General features: G+C 53.8%; 2 protein-coding genes across 10 annotated transcripts in view; both read left to right on the forward strand.

The window, feature by feature from the left end:
• The window catches only part of SS18L1 (SS18L1 subunit of BAF chromatin remodeling complex), a 29,140-nt gene extending 21,571 nt beyond the window's left edge, over nucleotides 1–7,569 (forward strand). For 2 of the 3 annotated variants that reach the window (XM_027622159.1, XM_027622161.1), the window contains 3 exons: nucleotides 1,806–1,925; nucleotides 4,191–4,318; nucleotides 4,781–7,569. In XM_027622159.1, coding sequence (XP_027477960.1) covers nucleotides 1,806–1,925; nucleotides 4,191–4,318; nucleotides 4,781–4,807 — 275 coding nt within the window. In that variant the 3' untranslated portion in view covers nucleotides 4,808–7,569. Of the gene's footprint in view, nucleotides 1–1,805; nucleotides 4,014–4,190; nucleotides 4,319–4,780 lie in introns of those variants that run through there. The other variant, XR_003524652.2, reaches the window with a different exon arrangement.
• A 1,841-nt stretch (nucleotides 7,570–9,410) lies between these two features.
• MTG2 (mitochondrial ribosome associated GTPase 2) lies at nucleotides 9,411–22,741 on the forward strand. 7 transcript variants are annotated; one of them, XM_035728882.1, is made up of 9 exons: nucleotides 9,417–9,439; nucleotides 10,476–11,462; nucleotides 16,824–17,003; nucleotides 18,442–18,450; nucleotides 18,528–18,675; nucleotides 19,273–19,388; nucleotides 19,919–20,137; nucleotides 20,382–20,520; nucleotides 21,212–22,741. In XM_035728882.1, the coding sequence occupies exons 3-9, from the start codon at nucleotides 16,830–16,832 to the stop codon at nucleotides 21,583–21,585; spliced, it is 1,179 nt and encodes a 392-aa protein (XP_035584775.1). In that variant the 5' UTR covers nucleotides 9,417–9,439; nucleotides 10,476–11,462; nucleotides 16,824–16,829; the 3' UTR covers nucleotides 21,586–22,741. The 7 variants fall into 7 exon arrangements, with proteins under 7 accessions (XP_027477913.1, XP_035584775.1, XP_027477911.1 ...); XM_027622112.1 differs by lacking the exon at nucleotides 10,476–11,462 and having other exon boundaries at nucleotides 9,411–9,439; XM_027622110.1 differs by lacking the exon at nucleotides 9,417–9,439 and having other exon boundaries at nucleotides 10,026–11,343.
• Nucleotides 22,742–22,997: the final 256 nt, after the last annotated feature.

Raw genomic sequence — 22,997 nt, forward strand, 5'->3', positions numbered from 1 at the left:
TTGGTCTTTTTGTAAAGGTGTTTTGAAAACCGTGAGTGGAACTTAATACCCACACCGCGTCTAAAACGGCAGCTCTTGAGACCTGCATCAAGACAACTTTGTAGGAAGACTTGAGAGTGGTTGTTAGTACTGCCGTTAACACTCGGTGCTGATGCGGTGATGCCCTCACTGCTCTCCTCAACCAGGTTTCTTACTGTCAGCTTTCTTCCAAAATGAGGCTTTGGGCATGGATGCTGGCTGGCTAGATTTTTGGAAATAAGAATTAAGGCATTTTGGGGATGCCTCACCGGCTAGTCGGTGGAACGTGTGGCTCTTGATCTTGGGGCCGTGACTTCGAGCCCCATGTTGGCTGTAGAAATTTCTTAAATAAGTAAACTTTTAAAATATATGTGGGTAAACATATGCCTTTAAAAAAAAATCCTTTGTGGCACCGGTTTCCTAAAGTCAAAGGAAAAGCCTGGTACGGGTCTGAGCTGGAACGTTGTACCTGGCGTGCACGTTTGCCACTAAAATGAGTGTGTCCTGAAACTTCCGGAGTCCTTCCGAGCTGTGTGGACACATGAGCTTAGAGTAAGTGGTCTCTGAGGAGTGTCCTGGTAGCTGCCGCTCACCTCAGCGTGTCCATCAGCCACGGGACTGAAACGTCCCTCAGTTTCCCTTCTGGAGGCCCTGGGGCCGTCCTGGGCTGTTGGCCTCCGGGTTTGAGTGCTGGCCGCTGGGCAGCCAGGTGGTGCGCCTCAGTGTCCCCCATCTGTACAGTGGGTGCACAGCAGTGCTTATCTCACGGTGGTAAGGGAAGTGCACGGGGTACTCGTCACCTGCTTGGGACGCACGGGGGCCTGCTGTCACGGTCCAGAACTGCAGCTACGGTTATCCTTACTAGTGAGACCGTATTTCTTACCAGTTCACCTACCAGCCTATCGGTAGAATAAATCTGCAGGAGTAAACACCAAGAGGGTGCGCATGTAGAACATACTAGGGGTCACTGATCTGTACTGATTCTCAATCCAGGACCCTAAGGGTGTCTCCGTTCCCTCTCCCATACTGCATGATGCCCTTTAGCTCCATTTTCAGTGGTGTGTTTTTAGCTGTCTACAGGTTCTGTTACTGTGTTCTTTTCGCAAGTAAAACCATTGTTGATCAGAGGCTGAAACGTGCTTCCTTCAGAGTTGCTGCTTTGGGCCTGCTTCACGGCCGTCCTGGGGCCTAGGGCTGTGTGGAAGGTGTCGCAGATGGGGGCGCTGAGTGCAACAGAAATCAGTCTCTCGGCTCTGGAGGCCAGAGGTCTGAGCTCCAAGCGTCAGCAGGGTTGGTCCTTCTGGGGGCTCAGCTGGATGGTCCGCCCCAGACCCCTCTCCCAGCTTCTGGTAGCCCCAGCGGTCCTGGTGTCCTTGGCTCGTAGGCACGTTACTTTACTCTCTGCTTCGGTTGTCATGTGGCTTTCTCGCCGTGTTTGTGTCCAAATGTCCCTCTTCTGATAAGAAGGCTCATTCTAGTCCAGTACAACGTGCTCTGAACCATTTGCATCTGCAAAGACCCTATTCTAAATAAGACCACATGCACAGGTATGTGAGGTGTGGACTTCAGCGTACCTTTCTGGGGGGCACAGTTCAACCCAAAACTCTTGTATTAGCCTTAAATTGTATTAACTGTTTCATTTTGGCTGTATCTTCATATTCGATTTGTTGCGGAAAAGAGACGATCCCGAAGCAATTGAGCTGGTCCAGGGGTTTTCCAAGGGATCCACGTCGTGAGGAGCTGTCTCCGTCTCCAGAGACGCACCATGTGTCTCCTTCCCTCCACAGGAAACTCGCAGTACAGCCAGCAGCAGGCGGGGTACCAGCAGGGCACAGCCCAGCAGCAGGCGGGGTACCAGCAGCAGTACCCCAACCAGCAGAGCTACCCCGGGCAGCAGCAAGGCTACGGTAAGGGGGAGGCGCCTTCCCGCACAGGGCCCCACACACGGTCACGCTGCCGTTCGTGCTGAGGGCGCTTAGTACACTTAATTTTCCAGCAGAGCTGTGTGGACAGCACCTCATCCCACCACAGTGCCGTTGTCCCAATTCAGAGACTAACAGCGGCACGCTGCCGGGGGCTGAACTCACAGTTTACTCAGATCTCACTTGCGTGCCCTGAGTGTCCTTTTCTGTCCCAGGGCCCACCTGGGGTCCCCCATGACATTTAGTTTCACATCTTAGGCTCCCCTGGGCTGGGACCACCTCTGGGAAATCCTTGTCCTTCTGGACCTTGGCGGTCGTCAGCAAGACCGGGCAGGTGCTTTGTAGGACATCCTCAGGTTGGACTTGTCTGAGGTTTTTCTCAGGATGAGACTGGGCTGTGGGCTTTGGAAAGACCACGTGGGGGGCGTGTTCTTCTCATCCCACATCAACATGACTTACCCGTGATGTTGACCCTGACTGGTGCCCCCACCATCAAGTTATCCCTTCTTCCTCTTCTTTCCTAATCTTTGGAAACCAGCCGCTGAGTGCAGCCCACACTCAAGCAGGAATTGTCTACGTAGACTGTTTGGAATTCTCTGTAAGGCAGAGTAATTAATTAGTGATAAGTTATTAATCACTTATTAATATGTATTGATAGATCTTAATTTTACACATTGGGTTATATTTCCAACTTGTCTGTTTGGTTCACATTGTCCAGCTTTGCCTCTTGGGAGCTGGAGCTCTTCCAGGCCCTTTGACATGCTCCCGTCCTTTTGTTTTTGAGCATTTCCTTATTCTCTGGGACGATGATGCTCTCCATGCTCTAGCCCTAGAAGCAGCATGTCTCACAGGACCTCTGGGTTCTCCGATGGGAGCACTGCATTAGGGACCAAGAGCTGGGTGCGGGTGGGCGTTTTCTGAGCCATTCCCACACGGTCACTTGAGACGGTCCACGTATGGGTTAGTCTGGCAGCAGCTTCCAGAAGGGCTGGCCCACTCGCTGGCTTTTGTTCACCCCGTGAGGATTCCCTAAAGTGCGAAGGGGCCAGCAGGCCTTCACAGACTCTGCCGCGGAGCCCGCCAACAAGCATTGTTCTCCAGGCCCATCGGACAGAGAAGTGGACAGAGGGAGCTTTTTGGGCTCTAGCAAGCAACAAGGGGAGAGCCCCGTCCACTGGAGATTTGGCAGAATGCAGGCTCAGGATGGTAGCCTGCACATCTGCCCAGTCCTCTGTGGGCCTCATCCCCCTAGGCAGGTCCACCTGACACAGTGCAGCCCCGACCCCTGGCCTGTGGGTCGTGTCTGCTGAGAGCCCAGACCACACGAGGCTCTCCCCGAGTCCTAACCCGCTCCTGAGATGCACGTGGGCTGCGCTCCCCAGAACCCAAGGTGCCCCCCCGGGGGGGGGGGGCGGTGTGCTTCTAGATGCTGCCATCACAGGAGGACAGCTGCCTAAGGTTGCCGCCACATGATGGCCTGGCAGACGGCTAGCATTCAGAATACACGGTAGAAGCCGTTCTTATGACCTGAATGAGTATGGGATTAGTTCATCAAAGGAGTGAGTTCTGGGAGTGTTCATAGAACATCCGTGTGTCTGTACCTGAAACAGTTGAATGTAAGTATAAACCTACATTCACTCACCTATGCAGAGCTGGGCCCCGTTCCTTCCATAAGCCGCATGCCCCTCTGCAGGAGCTTGTCGGGGGCAGCAGGGCTCTGCCTTCGTACCTCAGGACCACCTGGGAGGCTTTTGAAAAAATAAGGTGGCAGGCTGGGCGCCCCCAAGACACGTGAGGTGTCTTGCTGAGCTCACTGGGGACGGTGGTACATAGGAGGAAGGAAAGCCACAGTTTAAGATTCTTGTTCAACCCGTTGCAACCATGACTCATTAAATAGCATTGTTTGAAAAATTATTTGGCCTTTATCAGTTCTTTCCAAGGCCTTCACCTTAGTTTCCACAGGAATGCCCACCGCCTCTCTCCCGCACGCGAGCAGCAGCTGCTGTGATGCTTAACTCACGGGTTTGCAGCGACCATCGTGGCGGACACGCCGCTGCCAGGAAGCCAGCGCAGGTGTGCTGGAGACCGGCCCGGGCCAGACGGGACCCGCGGGCAGCCTTGCCCACACACTCGCTGTGCTTGCGCTGCGTGGACCGCAGGTTGAGGAGGACCGGGGTGGGTGCTTCAGGCACTCCCGGAGGGCCGGGGGACGCCGTGGGTGCTTCTCACGGTGCTGCTGTGTGTCCTCAGGGCCTGCCCAGGGAGCCGCCTCGCAGTACTCCGGCTACCAGCAAGGACAAGGCCAGCAGTACGGAAGCTACAGAGCATCTCAGACAGGCCCGTCGGCCCAGCAGCAGCGGCCTTATGGCTATGAGCAGGCAAGACCCAGCATGTCTGTGGAGACATGACAAAGGTTTCTCTCGGGGTCACTCGGAGTCATGCGTGAACGAATGGGCTGCCAGGCTCCCTTCCAGAATGTTAGTTCTCTGAGCCGGTGAGGCTTTTAGAAATTACCTCTACACGTTTGCTCACCTGGGTCAGACATGGCTGGCTGAGTGGCTCTGACCTCAGGGTCCCAGCCCGAGTTTGTGTCCACCCCTGCTGCTGACCCCTTGGGGGGCCTTACTGGGAGGAGCTGGTGAGGGGCCTCGCTGACCTTCTGATCTCAGTCAGCCACAGGCTTGGACGGATGGCCTTCAGAAACCCAGGGGGAAGAGCTGTTTGCTTGCTTGCTTTTCATACCTCCTTCCATCCCTAATCCTGGGTTTGGTGGGGAGGGGTCCGTCTTACACTTTTACTCGTGACTGTGGAAGCGTAACACGTGTTTTGGTCTCTTGCAGGGCCAGTATGGAAATTACCAGCAGTAAGGAAAAAGCGCTCTTCTTAGAGCCTTGCGGTGGCATATGTCCCTCCAGGGCTGGTCGGGCTGGTGATAGTTCTGATGAACTCTGACCTCTTGGTTGCCCTTCGGCCCCAGACAGCGTCTGCATGTGAAGCGTGCACATTTCATGCTGGGTATGATGCCAAGCATGCACTGCTGGCGAGAGACAGCGCATTGATGGTGTGACATATCTGGTGCTGTGTATAGTATTGTATGTCCATACAATGGGGAGGTTGTCTTTTTTTTGTCCCCCTCCTTGATGTTTCTAGCTAGTTTTAGGGGTCCTCTTGTCATCAGAGTATTCTGTGCCCAGGAATGGGACACAGCTACAAGATGCCATAGTCCGTGTGTTCACATAAATGGGCCTCAGGTCTGACTCTCCTCACACACTTGTCGGAATGTGGGTTGTAAACTTGTCTTTTTCTGGCTACACCGCAGCTGGACACACGCCACAGCCCCTGGATGGCTGCCTCTTCCTGTGCCTCCATGGGGGGAAGCCATCTTCTATGTTTTGGGTCAGTTTCTGTTACACAATGAAAGGGATAAATGTGTTTCATTCGGAGAGGCTGTGAACAGTCATTCCCAGAGCTCGCACATTACCTGTGTCTCTCGCCAATTATGTTTATCCAAAATGTCCTATGTGTTTGTACTAAAAAGTAAAGAGGGATCAATTATTATATTCCACATAAACATACAATTAGCCTAACCCAAGGAAGGAAAGAGGGTAGTTCTCTGAAATGGCTGCCGTTGGCCCTTGTTTATCTGATGGTCACTTACGGGATTTGGATATTTGATATGCCCAATTCTAAATTGATAACTTAAAATATTTATACCAAGTTTTCCAAACAGTTGGCAAGTTGTTTGTTTTATATTATTTCTTCCAGGACCTACTTGTTCAGATCTCCAAGCAAGCGTTCCTTTTCTTTTAGAGATATCTGAAATTCAGATCTTATTTTTAAAAAGAATCCCACAAATTTTACTGTGTTCTTCCTAATGAAAAGGAAAGGTTTTATATGGGAAAATTTGAGTAAATTTACATTCCTAGGACATTAAATCCCATTTAAATGCTACACAAACATTAAAGACAGCTCACTTGGGAAAGTATAGTCAAAGGAAAAACTCTGTATTTCACTAATTAGTAATACAGACATTCTTTCAACTTCTCCCTGGACAGTAATACCCACATGAATACTTTAAACACATCTTTGGATAAATGCTGACATGCTTCTAAGAACAACCAAGAAAATAAATAAAAAATCCAATTCTTGATATATCGGGTCTACTGAAGATGATTTTTTAAATTGATAAGTTTCAGAAATGTTTTAAAAGTCTAAAGTAGTTCTTTATCCAGAGCTGTTGAATAGTTTACAGTTTATGAGGTATTTTATGTTGTTTTTGTTTTGTTTTGTTGCTTGAATGAATCCTGACAGTGCACACTGGGAAATATGGGGGCAATTACTGTTCCCATTTTACTGATGAAGAACCGAGGCTCAGATTAAAGATTGCCCCAGACTAGTACCAGTTCTATTCTAGGATATTTTCCCCTCTTCTGTGGGGACAGAATCACACAAGCACTGGGATAGGAGTGTTTATCTTAGAGGCATATGGGTTTTAAAAACTCTTGACACTGGTAAGGGCTTAAAAATACGTATCTATATTAAATTCTGAAATGAGAGTTCTTAATTGCTAAATGACATAGACATTAGCAATTTCATTTAGGGAGGTGTCTCCCTCGCTTCTGTTCTTTCTTGGCAGTTTTCATAGAGCTAATTTGCAAACTCATCAGGGGACTAAAATTCCCCATTGAAAATGTTAAACATTTTAGATAACTGTGAAAGTCGTTTTATTCCTTGCCAATCTGCAAATATGCCTTTTGTGTGTGTGTGTGTGGTTTTTTTAAGTGCTGTATTAATACTTTTTGAAAGAAAAGGACACTTGAACTTATCCCAAAACTTCAATCTGAAATGTCTTACATTAAGAATTTCTTGAATGTTGTGTATATATTTTAAAAAGCACTTTGTGAAATAGTTTGTACATTTATTTCCTAATTTATACATGATTTTTGGTATTAATATATTTAATGATTAATAACAGAATGTTTATTTAACGTGTTGTCCATTTTTATGTAATGTTGTGGGGGAAAAGTGATGCCAGCAATTCTTTTTCATTAAAGATATTATATCTTCTCTTCTGTAATATGTTTGCAAAAGCTTAGGCTAAAGTGAGTTGTTTGTGCAGTGTGGTCGATGGTGCTTTGTTTTCTATGACTGCTTCCACAGAAGGCCAGTGGACGTGCAAAGAAGACCTGGACGTTGGCGCTCATTCTTCCTGAGATGTCCCTGACCGCCAGCAGGTCGTGGATTTGAGACATGCCCATGGTGTCCAGAAGTGCTGACAAACTCACAGCGGCTGCAGAGCCTTGCCCTGGTGCGTGGTGGACTGGGACTCGGGCTGCCGGATGGCCCCCGGTGCTCGCGGCCCCCGGTCCTGCCAGTGTTTGTGCGAGCAGGTGCTCCGAGTGTGGCACCGCTGCTGCTGTTCCCCTTTAGATTTGTGGAGCTCTTCCTTCATTTCTATTAATTGAACAGGTCAGATTCGTCTTATTTGTGAGCACAGTACATTTCCTGAAAAACATCCTATCAGTTCATTTTTTTCCAGTCAGAGTTTGGCGCCCATAAATTGCTTATGATTTGGTGTAATGTATGAATAAACCGGTTCTTCAAAACCACCCTAACTAGGGAGTTTCTGTGCTTTGTGTTCAGACCAGTGGACCAGCAGCTGATCATGGAGGGGGCAGCGGGCGTCCATCTGATGGGGGAGGCGGGTGCTGACCGGGGACAGCCAGTGTCTGACGGGGGAGGTGGGTGTCTATCCGCGGGGGGGCAGCAGCTATCTGATGGCGGAGGTAGGTGTGTGTCTGACGATGGTGGTGACTGACAGGGACAGCTGGTGTCTGATGGGGGAGGCGGCTATCTGATGCGGGCCGCAGGTGTGTCTGACGAGGGCTGCAGCTGTCTTGGGGACAGCCAGCGTCTGGCAGGGGAGGTGGGTGTGTGTCTGACGACAGTGACAGCTGTCCGACAGGGACAGCCGGTGTCTGATGGGGGAGGCAGGTGTCTGTCCGACAGGGGCAGCCGGTGTCTGATGGGGGAGGCAGGTGTCTGTCCGACAGGGGCAGCCGGTGTCTGATGGGGGAGGCAGGTGTCCGACAGGGGCAGCCGGTGTCTGATGGGGAGGCGGGTGTCTGTCCGACAGGGGCAGCCGGTGTCTGATGGGGGAGGCAGGTGTCTGTCCGACAGGGGCAGCCGGTGTCTGATGGGGGAGGCAGGTGTCTGTCCGACAGGGGCAGCCGGTGTCTGATGGGGGAGGCAGGTGTCTGTCCTACAGGGGCAGCCGGTGTCTGATGGGGGAGGCAGGTGTCCGACGGGCAGCCGGTGTCTGATGGGGGAGGCAGGTGTCTGTCCGACAGGGGCAGCCGGTGTCTGATGGGGGAGGCAGGTGTCCGTCTGATGGGTGCCGCAGCTGACCAGGCTGCGGGTGTCTGTCCGACAGGGGCAGCCGGTGTCTGATGGGGGAGGCAGGTGTCTGTCCGACAGGGGCAGCCGGTGTCTGATGGGGGAGGCAGGTGTCTGTCCGACAGGGGCAGCCGGTGTCTGATGGGGGAGGCAGGTGTCTGTCCGACAGGGGCAGCCGGTGTCTGATGGGGGAGGCAGGTGTCTGTCCGACAGGGGCAGCCGGTGTCTGATGGGGGAGGCAGGTGTCTGTCCTACAGGGGCAGCCGGTGTCTGATGGGGGAGGCAGGTGTCCGACGGGCAGCCGGTGTCTGATGGGGGAGGCAGGTGTCTGTCCGACAGGGGCAGCCGGTGTCTGATGGGGGAGGCAGGTGTCCGTCTGATGGGTGCCGCAGCTGACCAGGCTGCGGGTGTCTGTCCGACAGGGGCAGCCGGTGTCTGATGGGGGAGGCAGGTGTCCGTCTGATGGGTGCCGCAGCTGACCAGGCTGCGGGTGTCTGTCCGACAGGGGCAGCCGGTGTCTGATGGGGGAGGCAGCTGTCTGTCCGACAGGGGCAGCCGGTGTCTGATGGGGGAGGCAGGTGTCTGTCCGACAGGGGCAGCCGGTGTCTGATGGGGGAGGCAGGTGTCCGTCTGATGGGTGCCGCAGCTGACCAGGCTGCGGGTGTCTGTCCGACAGGGGCAGCCGGTGTCTGATGGGGGAGGCAGCTGTCTGTCCGACAGGGGCAGCCGGTGTCTGATGGGGGAGGCAGGTGTCCGTCTGACCAGGCTACGCTGTCTGTCTGATGGGGGAGGCGGCTGTCTGACGGGGCGGGGCGAGAGCTGCGGGTATCTGTCTCATGGGGGCGGCCGGTGTCTGACGGCGGAGGCGGTTGCCTGACCCGCGTGGCGGGCGTCTGTCTGACCGAGGGGACCAGGGCCTCCAAAGCGGCACCTCCTCGCAGGGGGAGCCAGTTACCCGGACGGGGCCGATGGCGTGGGCGGGGCCTTGGCCGCGTCTTCCGCTCCCGCGGTCTGGGCGGGCCCTGCGCAGGCGCGGCCGCGCGCCCCGGAAGTGATCTGGTGGCCCGGTCCAGGCGCCGGAAGGGACGTATCCTTGCGAAGGGGTGCGTGCGGGCGAGGGCGCCGCGGCTCGGGGTGCGGGAGGGCGAGGGCCCGCTGAGGAGGGGGCCGGCGCGCGGCCCTGTGAGCGCCGCGGGTGGGCTCGGCGCGGGCGAGCCTGGGGCTCCGGCGCAGGGGGCGGGGCAGCGGCGTGCGGCCTGGCGCGCCCCGCCTCGGGGGCCGCTCGGTGCACGGCAATGAAGTCTTGTTGGCGGCGGCGGCGGCGTGCGGGCGAGGCGGGCTTGCTCCCGGCCGGCTGCGGCTTGCGCACGCGGCGGCGGACGCAGAGGGACGCGGCCCGGGGCCCGCGACGGTCCCCGCGGCCTGCCCTCCGGCCGCGTCTCGAGGGGGCACGTTCCGCTGCGCGGGAGGCCGGCTGTGCAGGTGCGGGCGTGCCGCGGGCAGGGCTGTTGGAGCGGAGCGGAGCGCGGCTCTCCTCCCGACCCTCCGAGCCCCGGTGCCGCCCCGCCGGACAGGCCCGCGGGCGCTGCGGTCTGACCCGAGTCGTCGGCCACGCCGCCCCAAAGTGGGGGTTCAGAAAAAAGGGAAGGGTCGGGAGTCCGACGGCACCGTCCCACGACGAAGGCACGGCTTAAGAGGGAAGATGCAGGCCAGCAACTGACTCGGTGCTTTCGCTGGGAGCTGGTGATGGCGGAGTTGCCTGCACCCCTGCGTAGGGGAGGACACGGAGGGGAGGGTGCGGTAGCGAGCGGTTCCTCCCCTGCAGGGACCTCAGGGCAGCCCTCCGGCTCCTCCCTCCAGGCTTGGCCAGAGGGTGGTTCTCCAGGGCGGGCTGCTGCACCCCAGCAGGGTGGAAGGCGGTCTGCAAGAGCAAACACACATACCCGCTCCCGGGTGGTTGTAAGGAATAAATTTTACGATTTGGAAGAGGTTCCTGGCAAATAGTAACGTCTGCGGACCAGTGGGATGGAGCTTAACCCTTTATAGAGCAAAGAAATATTGTCTAAAGTGGAGCCGTGCCCTGTGCCGAGTGCCTTTCCAGCATTTTTATTTATTATATATTTATTTACTTTAAAGTAGGTTTACACACCAGCGTGGAGCCCATTGTGGGGCTTGAACTCACGACCCTGAGACCAAGACTTGAGCTGTGATCAAGAATCGGACGCTTAACCGACCGAGCCGCCCGGGCGCCCCCTTCCCAGCATTTTTAAACGCCCCATCCTGTAATTGTGAGGTCCGCTGGACCCTGGACCCCGGACCCTGGGCTTTCACCGCTCTCTGGCCTTTGTATCTGCTGAACGGGCCCCGTAGACGGATGCTCCCAGGAGGAATTTGAGCTCACTTTTCTGAGTTGACGGTATAGACCAGTGCTGTCCAATAGGACTTTCTGCAGTGGTGGAAATGGCATGTCCAGTATGGGACCCAATGGCCACATGTGACTGTGAACACTTGAAACCGGGCTTGTGTGACTGAGGAACAGGATTTTTACGTTTTCAAATTTTTAATGAATTTAAACTTAGCCCCATGTGGCTAGGGGCTGCCTCACAGGGCAGTGCAGGCATGGCATTAGAAGGAAAACAGACCAAGCGGCAGTGTGACTCAAAGTCAAGCTTGTTTGCTTGGCAGGGGGAGGGCCCTGTCACTCGGCCCTGCCTTCAGCCTTCAGCCGGCTTTTCCACACACACACAAGGGTGGGAAGAAGGAAGTACTCCCACTTGGGCAGGATTCAGAGCTTTGGTCTCTGGCTGGCTCTACAGGGGTGACCTGTGCGATGGACTGTCCTCCAGTTTCATGTCACTGGTGCCCTGTGCCTGGTGTCCACGCGGTTGGGTGGGCAGCGTGGCTCTGCAGCGGGCTGAGCCGTGGGTGTGTTGGTAGCAATGATGGCTGAGTTTACTTGTTTCACACTCCACTCCTGCCGCCTCCCGTCTGATAGCTCAGGCCTCGGGTGAGTCACTTCACCTCCTCACCTGCAGAGTGGGAGAAATATAAGTACTTCCTTTACACAGTTCTTATGAGGACCTGAGGTAATCCCTAAAAAATATTCAGGTCAGCAGCATTTTGCAGGTAATGAGGCAGAGGTCTTGATTGTTTTCTTAATTTCATTTTCTAGTTTGCTGGGAGTGTATAAGAATGCAAGTGATTTTCGTGTATTAACCTTGTAACCTGCAACCTTGGTTAATCCATTTATTAATTTTAATCATTGTTTTATAGATTTTCCTGGGATTTTCTGTGGAAACAATCCTATCTTCTGCCTACCTCCCCCCCCTCCTTTTTTTTTTTTCAATTCCTACTGCAGTGTTTTCAAGACCGGGTTGCACAGAGTGGGGAGCATAGCCATCCTTTCTCCATCTCGGGATGGAGAACAGTTCAGTCTCCAGGCAGTGTCGGCCTTCTGTGGATGCCCTGTATCTTTGGAGATGTGCCCGCCCGTTCCTCGTCTGCTGCAGCATCTCATTTTCCTGATAGTGAATGGCTTCTGGCGCTTGTCAGACGTGCATGATTGCCCATGGGAGGTGGGGTGGGACCTTCGAGAAAGCCTGTCTTCCAAGAGTCTTCTCCTTGGCCCTGGCATGGCACAGGCCCAGCTGGACACTGTTTTGTGAAGGACTCTTTGCATCTGTATACACCAGGGATGTCGGACTGTGATTTTCTTGGTCAGCAATAACAGGTTTTGGTTTGGGGTCTCATGAGCCTTATACAGTGAGTTGGGTAGTAACCTCACTTCCGTTTTCTGAAGAAGTTTCTGTAAGATTGCTGCTATTTTTTCCTTGAATGCTCTTTAGAATCTGCAGGGGAAATAGTGTGAGTCCAGAGTCGTCTTTTGGGAAATATTCTCTCATAAGAAGTTTCACTTTTGGGGCGCCTGGGTGGCTCAGTCGTTAAGCGTCTGCCTTCGGCTCAGGTCATGGTCCCGGGGTCCTGGGATCGAGCCTCACATCGGGCTCCCTGCTCCGCGGGAAGCCTGCTTTTCCCCCTGCCCCTCCCCCTGCTTGTGTTCCCTCTCTCGCTGTCTCTTTCTCTGTCAAATAAATCTTTTAAAAAAAAAGTTTCACTTTTTTAGTAGATACAGTGCTGTTTAGGCTTTCTTTTTGTGTCTATTTGGTAAGTTGGCGTTTTTCAAGAAATTTGTCCATTTCACACAAGTTGTTGAATTTGTTGGCAAAACGTTGTTCATGGCGTTCTCTTACCCATTTCACATCTGTACGGTTTGTTCTGAAAACTCTTTTAAATTCTTGACACTGGTGATGTGTGTTCACTATTTTCTTGATCAGGCTGACCCAAGGTTTGTCCGCTCTGTGTATCTTTCCAACGGGTCTTTTCCATCCCTGTTATTGTTGGGTCCTGTTTATTTCTGCTCTATATTATTTCCTTCCTTCTGCTTTGCTCTTCGTTCTCTGGTTTCCTGATCTCAGCTCCCTGAGGTTAGGTCTTCCTTCTTGGCTGGTGTGCGCCCTCAGAGCCCCAGGAGCTGTGGTCCCTGTGCGCTCCTTCCTGTGCCGTTCAAGATATTCTCTCATTTCTTGTTTGATGTCAGATTATTCAGAACAGTGTTGTTTAATTTCCATGTAATTGGGGTTTCCTTAGGTTCTTGATCCTTACCCACTGCAGTCCTGGTGTAGTTAGAGGACACACTCTGTGATAATCATCCTCACACCTGGCAGTGACTCTTACTTTACACGAATGGGCACACTGTTCTGTGAATGTCAGGTCCAGACTGTGGGTATGATTGTTCAGACTTTCTGCATTTTTACTGCTTTCGGTTGTTTGCTTGTTTGGTTTTCAGCTACTTTTTGGTCACTTCCTGAGGGAGCGGCACTGAAATCCCTCCTGTCCTTGTGGAATGGTCTGTTTCTCCCGTTAATTCTGTCACATTTTGCTTGATGTACTTTGAAGTGCCCGCCGTGCACGTCTGTAGCTGCTCGGTCTTCCTGATGAGCTGCTGCTGTGTCTTCCCTCGCCTGGTTCACTCACGGGACGCTACGGTACTGTTTGTGTTCTGTTTGTCCCGTCCTTCTGAAGTGCGAGCGTGGTTTCCAAGCGTCCCCCGTCCCCTGTTCGCTGCTCTCTGGCTGACTCTGCTGCGTGGCCGTGGTGCTCTGGCGCTTACAGTGCGCCCGCCCCGCAGCCTGTCTTCACCCGCTGAGCTGAGACCGTGCCACGCCGCGGGCCACTGGCCCCCACGCCGTCCCTTTAATCTCCTGATCTTACGTGTTCACGTGGAGGACCTCTGCCTGCGTTGAAGACCCACTGGGCAATATTATAAATCAGTCTTTCTTGCTATAATCTTACATAATTTAACTCTTGGGGCATCTGGGTGGCTCAGTGGGTTAAGCGTCCGACTCCTGATTTCGGCTCAGGTCCTGATCTCAGGGTCATGGGATTGGGCATCAGGCTCTGTACTCAGCGGGGAGTCTGCTTGAGATTCTCTCTCTCCGTCAGCCACCCCGTCCCGTGCGTGCTCACTCCCTCTCTTAAATAAATAAATAAGTCTTTAAAAAAAATAAGCTCTTGCCAGAAAAATAGGTAGTCCTGTGCATTTACCATTGCTGTTGCTGTCCTCCATTGCCAAAGATCTTGGTTTCCCTCTGGTGCCATTTTTCTTCACCTGAAGAACTTTCTCGAGCATTTCTTGTAGAGCCGGTAGATTGGTGACGACATCTGCTTTTCCACCATCTGAGCTTGTCGTGTTTTGCCTCCCTTCCTGAAGGGTATTCTCACTGGGTGTGTGATGCTGGGCACAGGGCTCTTTCAGGAGATTAAAGACAGCATTCCAGGATGGCTTAATGCAATGTGGGAGCCTGGATCTGGCTCTGGAAAAGAGAGAGAGATGTTAGTGGGGAAACTGGTGAAATTCAAACGCCATCTGGAGTTTAATGAAAGTACCAAAGCTGTTTTTTTAGTTTTGACAAATGGACCCAGGTCATGGAAGATGCTGATATTAGGGGAAACTGGCTAAGAGGTATATGGGAATATCTTTCACCTTTTTTGTAAATCCAAAGTCATTACCAAATAGGGGCGCCTGGGTGGCTCAGTCAGGTAAGCTCCGACTCTTGGTTTTGGCTCAGGTCATGATCTCGGGGTCTTGAGAGCAAGTCCTGCGTCAGGCTCCACGCTGGCACCTGCTTGGGATTCTCTCCCTCTGCCCCGCCCTTGCACGCATGCACATGCTTGCTCTCTCTCTCTCTCTCTCTCTCTCTCTCTCTCTCTCTCAAAAATAAATAAATAGTTCCCAAATAAAAGTTTACTTTAAAACAATACATTTACAGAAAGATAACAGGAGGGTTTCCCCGCAGAGGGGCAGCCAGCATGGCGCTGGGAGGAGAGCACCTGTGTGGAGGAAGGTTTGGCTACTGTGTGGGGACTGAGCCAATAAACAAACATGTCGAAGATGTTGGAAGCCAGGATTCTGGCAGTCCGAATGGGGTTGTCAAGACAGAAGGAGAAAATTAGCATGAATCCTGTGGTGTGGAATTGGGCACATAGGTAGGAACTCATGGTTTTCGACAGATGCTGCTCTCTAGTTGTGGGTGGACGGGCGTAGCAGTGACGGTGGGGGTGAATATTGTGTGTAGGTGTGTGTACCTTTGTCTGCTCTCTGGGTCCCCACTGAGCCTGCAAGCAGCGACGCCCCAGGAGCCCAGAGCATGCCCAGCACATAGAGGGGCTTCTGAATCCCATAAAGGCTGATGTCAGGGTCACCTGGGGAGAGTACAAAGTGAGCCCAGAACATTTTGTGTCACGAAGCAGGGAAATGCTCTGAGATTGATGGGCTGCCACTGGCCAAACTGGAGACCATTTGAACATCAAAAATAAGTAAATAACAGAGTGAGGCTCACTGAATAAAGAAGCACAAGCCCATGGGAATGAATAAATGGGAAGCTTAGGGGGAAGGGGGAAACCAGCAGGGACCCCGAGGGTTGGAGCTCGGAGCGCATCAGGAAGGGACCAAGGAAACCCAGCCTGGGTGGGGCTGTGGGACATTCTTGTCATGAGGGGAGGGGACATCAGTCAAATGGGGACACAGACGTGCTGCAAGACGCCTGGCCTGTGGCCTTGCAGGTGTCACGGGCACGAGAGCCAAGGAAAGGCTGAAGAGTGTTCCAGGCTAAGGAGGCTGAAGAGCCACGCGGAGGGGCTGTGAGCGTGGCTGGCAGCCTGCTTTGCAGAGGTCGCCCGGCTGCTCCGTAGGGGACGCCCTTGGGCGCAGGGAGCACACATGGGGTGTTCGGGGTGGGGCGCGGGGAGTCAGGTTGGCAGCTTCCCTGCAGGTGATTGGGGAAGAAGAGAGCCCTGCACCCCGTATTCCTGCTTTTCCATAACTGCGACTGTTTCCAGCGCAACTTTTTAGTGCCTTACTAAGAGAAAAATTCCCACCAAGGATGTGTTTCCCTTCCAAGTGGAGCACAGGATGTGGAGCAGAGACACACATGAGGGACTTCTAAGGAAAAAGCAAATTCTGTTTTTTTTCCTGCTGTGTTACACACATGGTGGCCTCAAATGATTTTTTTTAATTTGTATTTATAATGATTTTTTAAACATTACGTATACATTTATATTCCTACCTGCATATACATTTCATACCCAGAAATGGGAGGAAAGCCTACCTAGTTTCCTTTGTGGGGCACCCGTGTGCCCACACAGCGGGGGCATCTGAGAGTGGGTAGGTATGAGGCGCTCACAGCAAAGGGAGAAGGGCTGTCACCCCCCTGGAGGGCCAGGTCCCGGACTGCCTCCCGTCTGCCCTTGGCGCCTGCAGGATGTGTAGCTGTTACGGGCTGTTGAATGAATAGGTAACGGTGTGAGCATCTCCTAGTCAAGAAGTGGCTCACATTCACTCAGCATGCCCACGGGCGGCCTGTTCATGGGGATTAACTGGCCCTGTCCTCCCAGCCCTGTCCCTCTGACGAATGCGCAGAGTGGGGTCGCACGTGGAAGGGTGCCCCCTGGCTTACACTGGGGATGAGGGGCAAAGGGGGCATAACCACCACACTCCATACTCAGTATTCTCACCACCTTCCAGTTAGACTAGTTTTAAATGGCACAAACTAACCCATTAACATTTGAGTAACTGGATGTTTTAAGAAATTTTTATCGGAGGCTCAGATTTTCTTGTTAATGTTTTCATCGGTCAGATATTTGAAAAGCCACAGAAGAGCATATCCAGTGTTAGAGGAATTTAACGGCTTAACTTCTCTTTACACACATCTTGCTCCCAAGTGACACAGAGGCTGATGAGAGCAGGTGAGCCTTGCTGGCTCGGAGCTGAAAGTGGTGCGTGCCAGAAGGAAGTCCTGGTCATCGGTCCGTTTGTATGTTTGACAGCCGCACCTAGAGACAGTGCAGTGCACGGGCCCCGTCCTTCGGTTTCTGTTTGACTGCAGGTTTAAACCAAGTGTCTGATTTTGCCAATTTGATTTTTGTTAGGGAGCCATGGTGCCTTCAAGGCTTCTCTCGGTAGGACCGCGGATGGTGCTGGGGGGCGTGGGTCGCTGGACTCGGGTCCGCCTGTGGCCCACTCCTCCCAGGCTGCTCTCAGCCAGCTGTGCAGACTGCGCCAAGCACCAGGAACCCCCCAGGAAGAAACTGCTCTCCGAGAAAAAACTGGTGAGGTTTCTGACCTTGAAGGACACCTGCCCCCATTCCCCCCTCAGAAGACACAGGGCGTTGTTTTGAACAGCATCCTGTTCATTCATTCTGAGTGTGTGATGGAAGGGATGGAATGGGGCAAGGGCCTGTGTGTGCCGAGCCCCCAGCACTCGTGAGCCCCGCGAAGACCAGGGAGGGCGCCGGGGGCTCCAGAGGCACCAGCCAGGTACCTTCCCTTGAGCTGGGAGGGGCGCGTGTGTGCTTCTTTATCACTCGCCCACGTGTCTGACGTGGGCGCCAGGTACGTTCTTAAGTATATGTATGAATATTTCTTAATTTAAAACATCGGGGGAGGGGAGGACTAGGCCTTCAGTTTCATAGTTTCTTTAAGCCTTACCCACTCTTCGTTCTGTTTATCAAAACCTTGTATTGAAACCATGAATGATCTTTGATTAAATTCAAGAAAATAAGTGTATATGACCCACTTCACTTTCTCCTGTGTGGGGGGGGTGTCCAGCTCAGCATTGTCAGGGCAAACAGTGTCGCCCTGTGGGCACTTCGCTGCTCACAGTGGCGGTCTTTGCCGGCCACGTGGCTTAACGTTCCATGGGGGTCCTGTCTCCCCCAGATGGTAAAAATTCGATCCAAGTTTCTCCTCCCCTAGAATGCTCACCAGTTGTGCTTTTTTCCCATCAGGTTGATGTCGATGAAGTTGGCATATAGCAAAATTAGACATTGAGTTTTTGAAATAATAATTCATGGTTTTTCCATGTGGTGGTGCCAGAGAATCTTAAAATACTTGTGTATTAAAAAAAAAAAGATCTGCTTATGGAGTAATGGATAGAAATGCAGACGCGCTGGGTCCTGGCAGAGGGGCTGTCTGTGCCCACGCATGCAGCAGGCAGGTGGGCTCCTTGCTAGCGGTCGCACACCCGCCCCTGGAACCCCGGCGCCTCGGAGAGCTGACCTTGTAGGATGAGCTCAGTTTATTAAATGTGAAACTACTTGGTCAGTCCTCATTCTGTAGCTACAGTATGCCTCCCTGAGGGGCCCAGAGAGGAACTTCCTCTGAGACCAGGGGTTCTATCCGCATTGCTGTTGTGAACACGGCCCGCTTCAGTCACTTCCTGAGTCGGAAGCCTCATGGCCCACCGAGGACTCCCATTCATTATTGCGTCTTTCCAGGAGCGAGGACCTGGGGTTTCAGTAACGTGTTTCTATTTGAGAAAAGATGGAAAGATTCTTTATTTAAGGAGCATTTACTAAAACAGCTCCTGTTTTCTTTCGGTTGCCTTTCTTATCCAAGCATGTGTTCCACACTGACCACTTTTCACATCCAGCTTGTTGACTGACGCTTGTCTACAAACATTAGTGGCTTGTGGGTACTCTTTCTTACACTTGTAGGCGAGATTAGCAACTTAGTATCACTAACTTCTCGTTTTAAAACCTGTCATAGATACAAAAGGTACATGTCACATGGCTGCTTGGTCCCTGAAAGGACTGCGGTGTGGGTGATGACCGGGCGCGCTGTGCTCTCTGCAGAAAAGACATTTTGTGGACCATCGCCGAGTGCTCGTCCGCGGGGGCCGTGGAGGCGACGGGGTGAGCTGTTTCCACAGTGAGCCCCGGAAGGAGTTCGGAGGCCCAGACGGCGGTGACGGAGGCAACGGTGGCCACGTCGTCCTGAGAGGCACGTGCTGCAAGGGGCGGCTGGGGGAGGAGCGCTGTCTGCTCGCCTTTGGGGCGGGGACTTTCCCTCTTCTCGTGGGAATTTGAATTCAGAAATCAATGGATAGACATCATTTTTATTAAATTATATGGATGTTCACATTTAAATAACGCCCCTAAACCAACTTCCGTGGTGGGTTTTGTTAAGTTTCAGGAACACAAAAGCTCGTTTACGCTCAGGGACTCCAGCGTTCTAGGCCAGTGTGCAGAGGGCAGGGTCCGTGTTCCTCTCCCCATGCGCGCTGGGGGGCTGTTGGTCACACTGAACACTTGGGGCACAAGTGCTAGGTAAACCGGCAAACGCAGTCAACAGTCACAACACGATAAAGTAGAACTGTTGTTACATTGGTGATGGCATGGTGGGTTTGACTTTTTCAGAAACTGTATTTTCTTAAAATGAGAACTTCGCTTTCTAAAAAATCACGTTGCCAGTTGGGTCACTTGTGCCGTGACTTCACGCCATGTTTCCCTGTGCGTTCCCCGTGTCCTTAAATGGACAGCGCACAGGCAGTTCTGCTTTTAACCCAAGGAGGGTGAAGGTCCTTGCTCTAACTCGCAGCTGACCAGCAAGTCAAGTCGCTGTCCTCAGTGCTGTCGCGGTACCAGGGCTCCCACGGAGAGGCCGGCGGCAGGAAGAACTGCTCCGGGCGCAGTGGTGCCCTCCTCTACATCCGGGTGAGCTGAAGGCTGCAGAGCCCACTACGGCCTGCTTCCCAGGTACTGGGGTGCCTGGCTTGGCCACGCAGCCACCCTCCATGAAGCAAAGCCCCGGGGTGACACTTGGTGCTCATTTTATCCCGTGTACATGTATGACCTGTTCAAAAATAACGAAATCATTGTATTTAAAAAGCGGGACCCCAGGGGCCCGCTGTTTCTCTGTCCCAACCCTCTCGGGGCATCTCTGGGAGTGGAGACTCTGCTCCTCTCAGACTATCCCAAGTGTTTTCCAAATGCTTCTGTCCACCCTAACGTTTGAGAAACGCTATTTGGAAAAGACATTTATGCAGGTTGCAGGGAGTGTCACAGCCCCATGAAGTCCCTTTGAAGACCAGGACCTTTCTCCTCGTGCTTCGTAGCTCTGTGAAGGGGGAGCCTGGTGGCGCCCCTCCCCTCTGCTCCGCACCCTTCTTCCCAACGCGGATACCAGCACTGGGTCCACTCTGCTCCACATGTCTGCTCTGCTGTAAGCCCCTTATTATTTTCAGGTCCCCGTGGGCACATTAGTGAAGGAGGGAAGGGAAGTCGTGGCTGACCTATGGTGCCCGGGCAAGGAGTACATCGCTGCGCTGGGCGGGGCAGGAGGAAAAGGTAACCGCTTTTTCCTGGCCAATGATAACCGCGCACCTGTGACTTGCACCCCCGGACAGCCTGGTCAGGAACGCGTCCTCTTCCTGGAGCTCAAGACGGTGGCCCACGCTGGGATGGTGGGTATCATCTGGCGGCGGGAGGAAGGAGGTGGCATTTTTAGGGCAGAGCTATAGAAAATCCGGCCCTGGTGCCGAAGCGTGCCTCCAGCCTGGATGTGAGCCACAGCTTGGTGGCACCGTTCCTCCCAGGGAGGCCCCTGTGCGCGCACTTAGGAGCCCGTGCTCTCGTGCGTCCCTGCTCCCCGACCTTGGCCAGGCCCAGGCGCTCCAAGGTGGCAAGGTGTGTTTACCTTTCCTCCAGGTGGGGTTCCCCAATGCAGGGAAGTCCTCGCTTCTCCGGGCCATTTCGAACGCGAGACCTGCTGTGGCTTCCTACCCGTTCACAACCTTAAAGCCCCACGTGGGGATTGTTCACTGTGAGGACCACCAGCAAATAGCAGGTAGAACTTCCATGATTCTCTCCAAAGGTTGGCCTGAGATGGCGTCAGGACAGGAATTATGTAACTGTTGAAGAGCTTCCCACCCAAAATGGAGCATTGTAGTTCTGTATGAAAATTAGGTTCTAGACTCGCTTCCCGCCCCAGCCCCAGGCCTCTGTTGGCTGGGTTCAGGAACTGATGTATCAGTTTCAAACCAGAGGAAGTCCTGCCTCCTCTGGTCTCTTCCCGCTCCCGGTCTCTGTCCTGGAGATGACATGTGACTTGAAAAGCTTCCCTGTACCATTTTGAGAGAAGAAAACTTTTTCCCAGAAGATAATGTACCCATTAAAAATAGTAAGCCTGCTGCTGATGCTGCTCATATAGCACTTTATATTTGCAGAGTACTCTGTAATAATTTCCATCAGTAATCCAGTTTTTAAGTTTACAGGAAACCGCTTTCCCCTTTTCTGAACCATTTTTAAAGCCAGAGGCCAGCCCATGATAAATATTCCTTATTAGGCCGGCCGGCCAGCAAGCCTGTCACCCACATCCTTCAGAGCCTCTGCAAAGCTGAGGGCAGAAGTGCCCGGGGTGGCGGGTGGCCTGACGGCGTCCCTTTCAAGGTGCTCCTTGCAAACCTCGGAGCTCGGCACCCGGGCCCACAGGGAGCCAGGCCTGCCCTCCCAGTCCCTGTGCTCTGTCTCCCCTGCAGTGGCCGACATCCCAGGCATCATCCGGGGTGCGCACCAGAACCGGGGCCTGGGGAGCACCTTCCTCAGGCACATCGAGCGCTGCCGCTTCCTCTTGTTCGTCGTGGATCTTTCGGAGCCGGAACCGTGGACTCAGGTGGAGGACCTGAAGTCCGAGCTCGAGAAGTACGAAGCCGGCCTGTCCGAGCGACCCCATGTGGTCGTGGCAAATAAGATCGACCTCCCTCAGGCCAGAGCCGCTCTGCCCCAGCTGCGGGCCCGCCTGGGCCAGAGCGTCGTCGCCCTGTCGGCCGCAACCAGGGAGAACTTGGAGGAGCTGCTGCTGCGCCTGCAGGAGCTCCACGGCCAGCACGTGGCCCCCGAGCTCAGGTGGTAGCGGCCAGGCTGCCCCCCCCCGAGGATGAGCGACTCGGAACGTCACTGGCTCTGGGTGGAGACGAGAAAGTAGCCTGAAAAGAATTGGCGGCGTTGCTGCTTTGCCTTCTGCCGTCCCTGGCGCTCACCCCCCAGCACCCGGGCCAGGACCTCGGACGTGCGCGCCTCTCGGCGGTCTGCTCCCCAGGGCCTCCCACACCCTCCAGCGTGCTAACAGGCTGAGCTGGGCTCCCCACCCTTCATTAGCACTCCTGATGGGCGAGGACCCCGCGGCCATCAGATGCGGCTGAGCCACCCGACTTGGGTGAGCCAAATCCGAATCTGCACATGGGTCCCCTAGCAGGAGGCGCAGACTCAGGATCCCTGACACTGTCACCTCCAGAGCTAGCCGTGGTCCCGTCCTACGGAGGGAACGTGAGGGCGCGGGGACAGGTAGCGTTCACAGCCGCAAGGCTCTTCTCAAATGCCCCCGTCGGAGAAATGCCTCCCCTGTTCCCAGACCCAGCTGGCTGTGCGGGAGCCGTTTGCTTCACGACTGAATGCACCCAATATCCGACCCGGGGCCGCGCGGTTTCTGACTCCCAGCAGCTGTGGGTTATTAACTGAAGGCGCAGACTTGTGCCCCCACATAAAGTCTGAGGCTTCGGGCATGTCCCCAGGGGCCCTTAAGGGACGAAGTGGTTGGGGACCAGGGGTAATCAGGGGAAGGGGCCCTGGACCCTTTGTGGATTCGACCTGGGGTCCTAGCCGCCAGCTGCCGGGGTGCTGGGGGCTGGGCCTGCCTCAGACAATAAACTTGAGCCTGAGCTTTCAGGAGCAATTCTGTTTTTGATCTACTGTCAAATCTGCAACTAGAACAAGAGTCCTTTGCCAGAAGCTTTATTTTAATGTCTTATAATTTCCGAGGTCCTTGTGTTTTGGAAACCAGAGATGGGTTTTGCAATCTCTGCTTTCTCGGGGGCCACCACAAAGGATTTCGTAGAACCGTGTTAATGATTGTGGCCTTTCCTCTCCGGCTGGGCCCACGCCGGTGGCTGGTGCTGCATGCAGGGGCGACACTGGGGGCCTCCCTGCGTGTGTCCTGCATTCGCCTGTGCTCCTGGCACCCTCAAGACCTGACCCAGCAGAGGCGCTACTAAATATTTATGGAATGAAGAAAGCGGTGTCTGATGTGTACGCGTTAAGTTTCTTTTAGTAAAAGGCGCGTGGTTGGCGGGCAGCCTGAGCGGCGAGGCCCTGGTGCCGCCTCCCCTCCCATCCCAGCCCCATCAGGACCGCTGCTTCCAGCCGTGTCCCCAGGTGCCACCCGGGCCTCCACGCTGTTCAGCCCTTGCTTCATGCATCAGTTTGGGGCACCACCTGTTGACACCACCCATGGATCAGGGACTCCGCTCTCTCACCACCACGCCGGTC

This window comes from Zalophus californianus, chromosome 8 (genome assembly GCF_009762305.2).
Source record: "Zalophus californianus isolate mZalCal1 chromosome 8, mZalCal1.pri.v2, whole genome shotgun sequence".
Taxonomy (NCBI): Eukaryota; Metazoa; Chordata; class Mammalia; order Carnivora; family Otariidae; genus Zalophus; species Zalophus californianus.

Excerpts from the sequence above, each read along its gene's own strand:
- MTG2 (XM_027622112.1), top strand. The coding sequence starts at position 16,830 with ATGGTGCCTTCAAGGCTTCTCTCGGTAGGACCGCGGATGGTGCTGGGG. Across the intron at positions 18,676-19,272 it reads TGGCCACGTCGTCCTGAGAG|CTGACCAGCAAGTCAAGTCG; the intron begins GCACGTGCTGCA and ends TCTAACTCGCAG. Across the intron at positions 20,138-20,381 it reads CGGTGGCCCACGCTGGGATG|GTGGGGTTCCCCAATGCAGG; the intron begins GTGGGTATCATC and ends CCTTTCCTCCAG.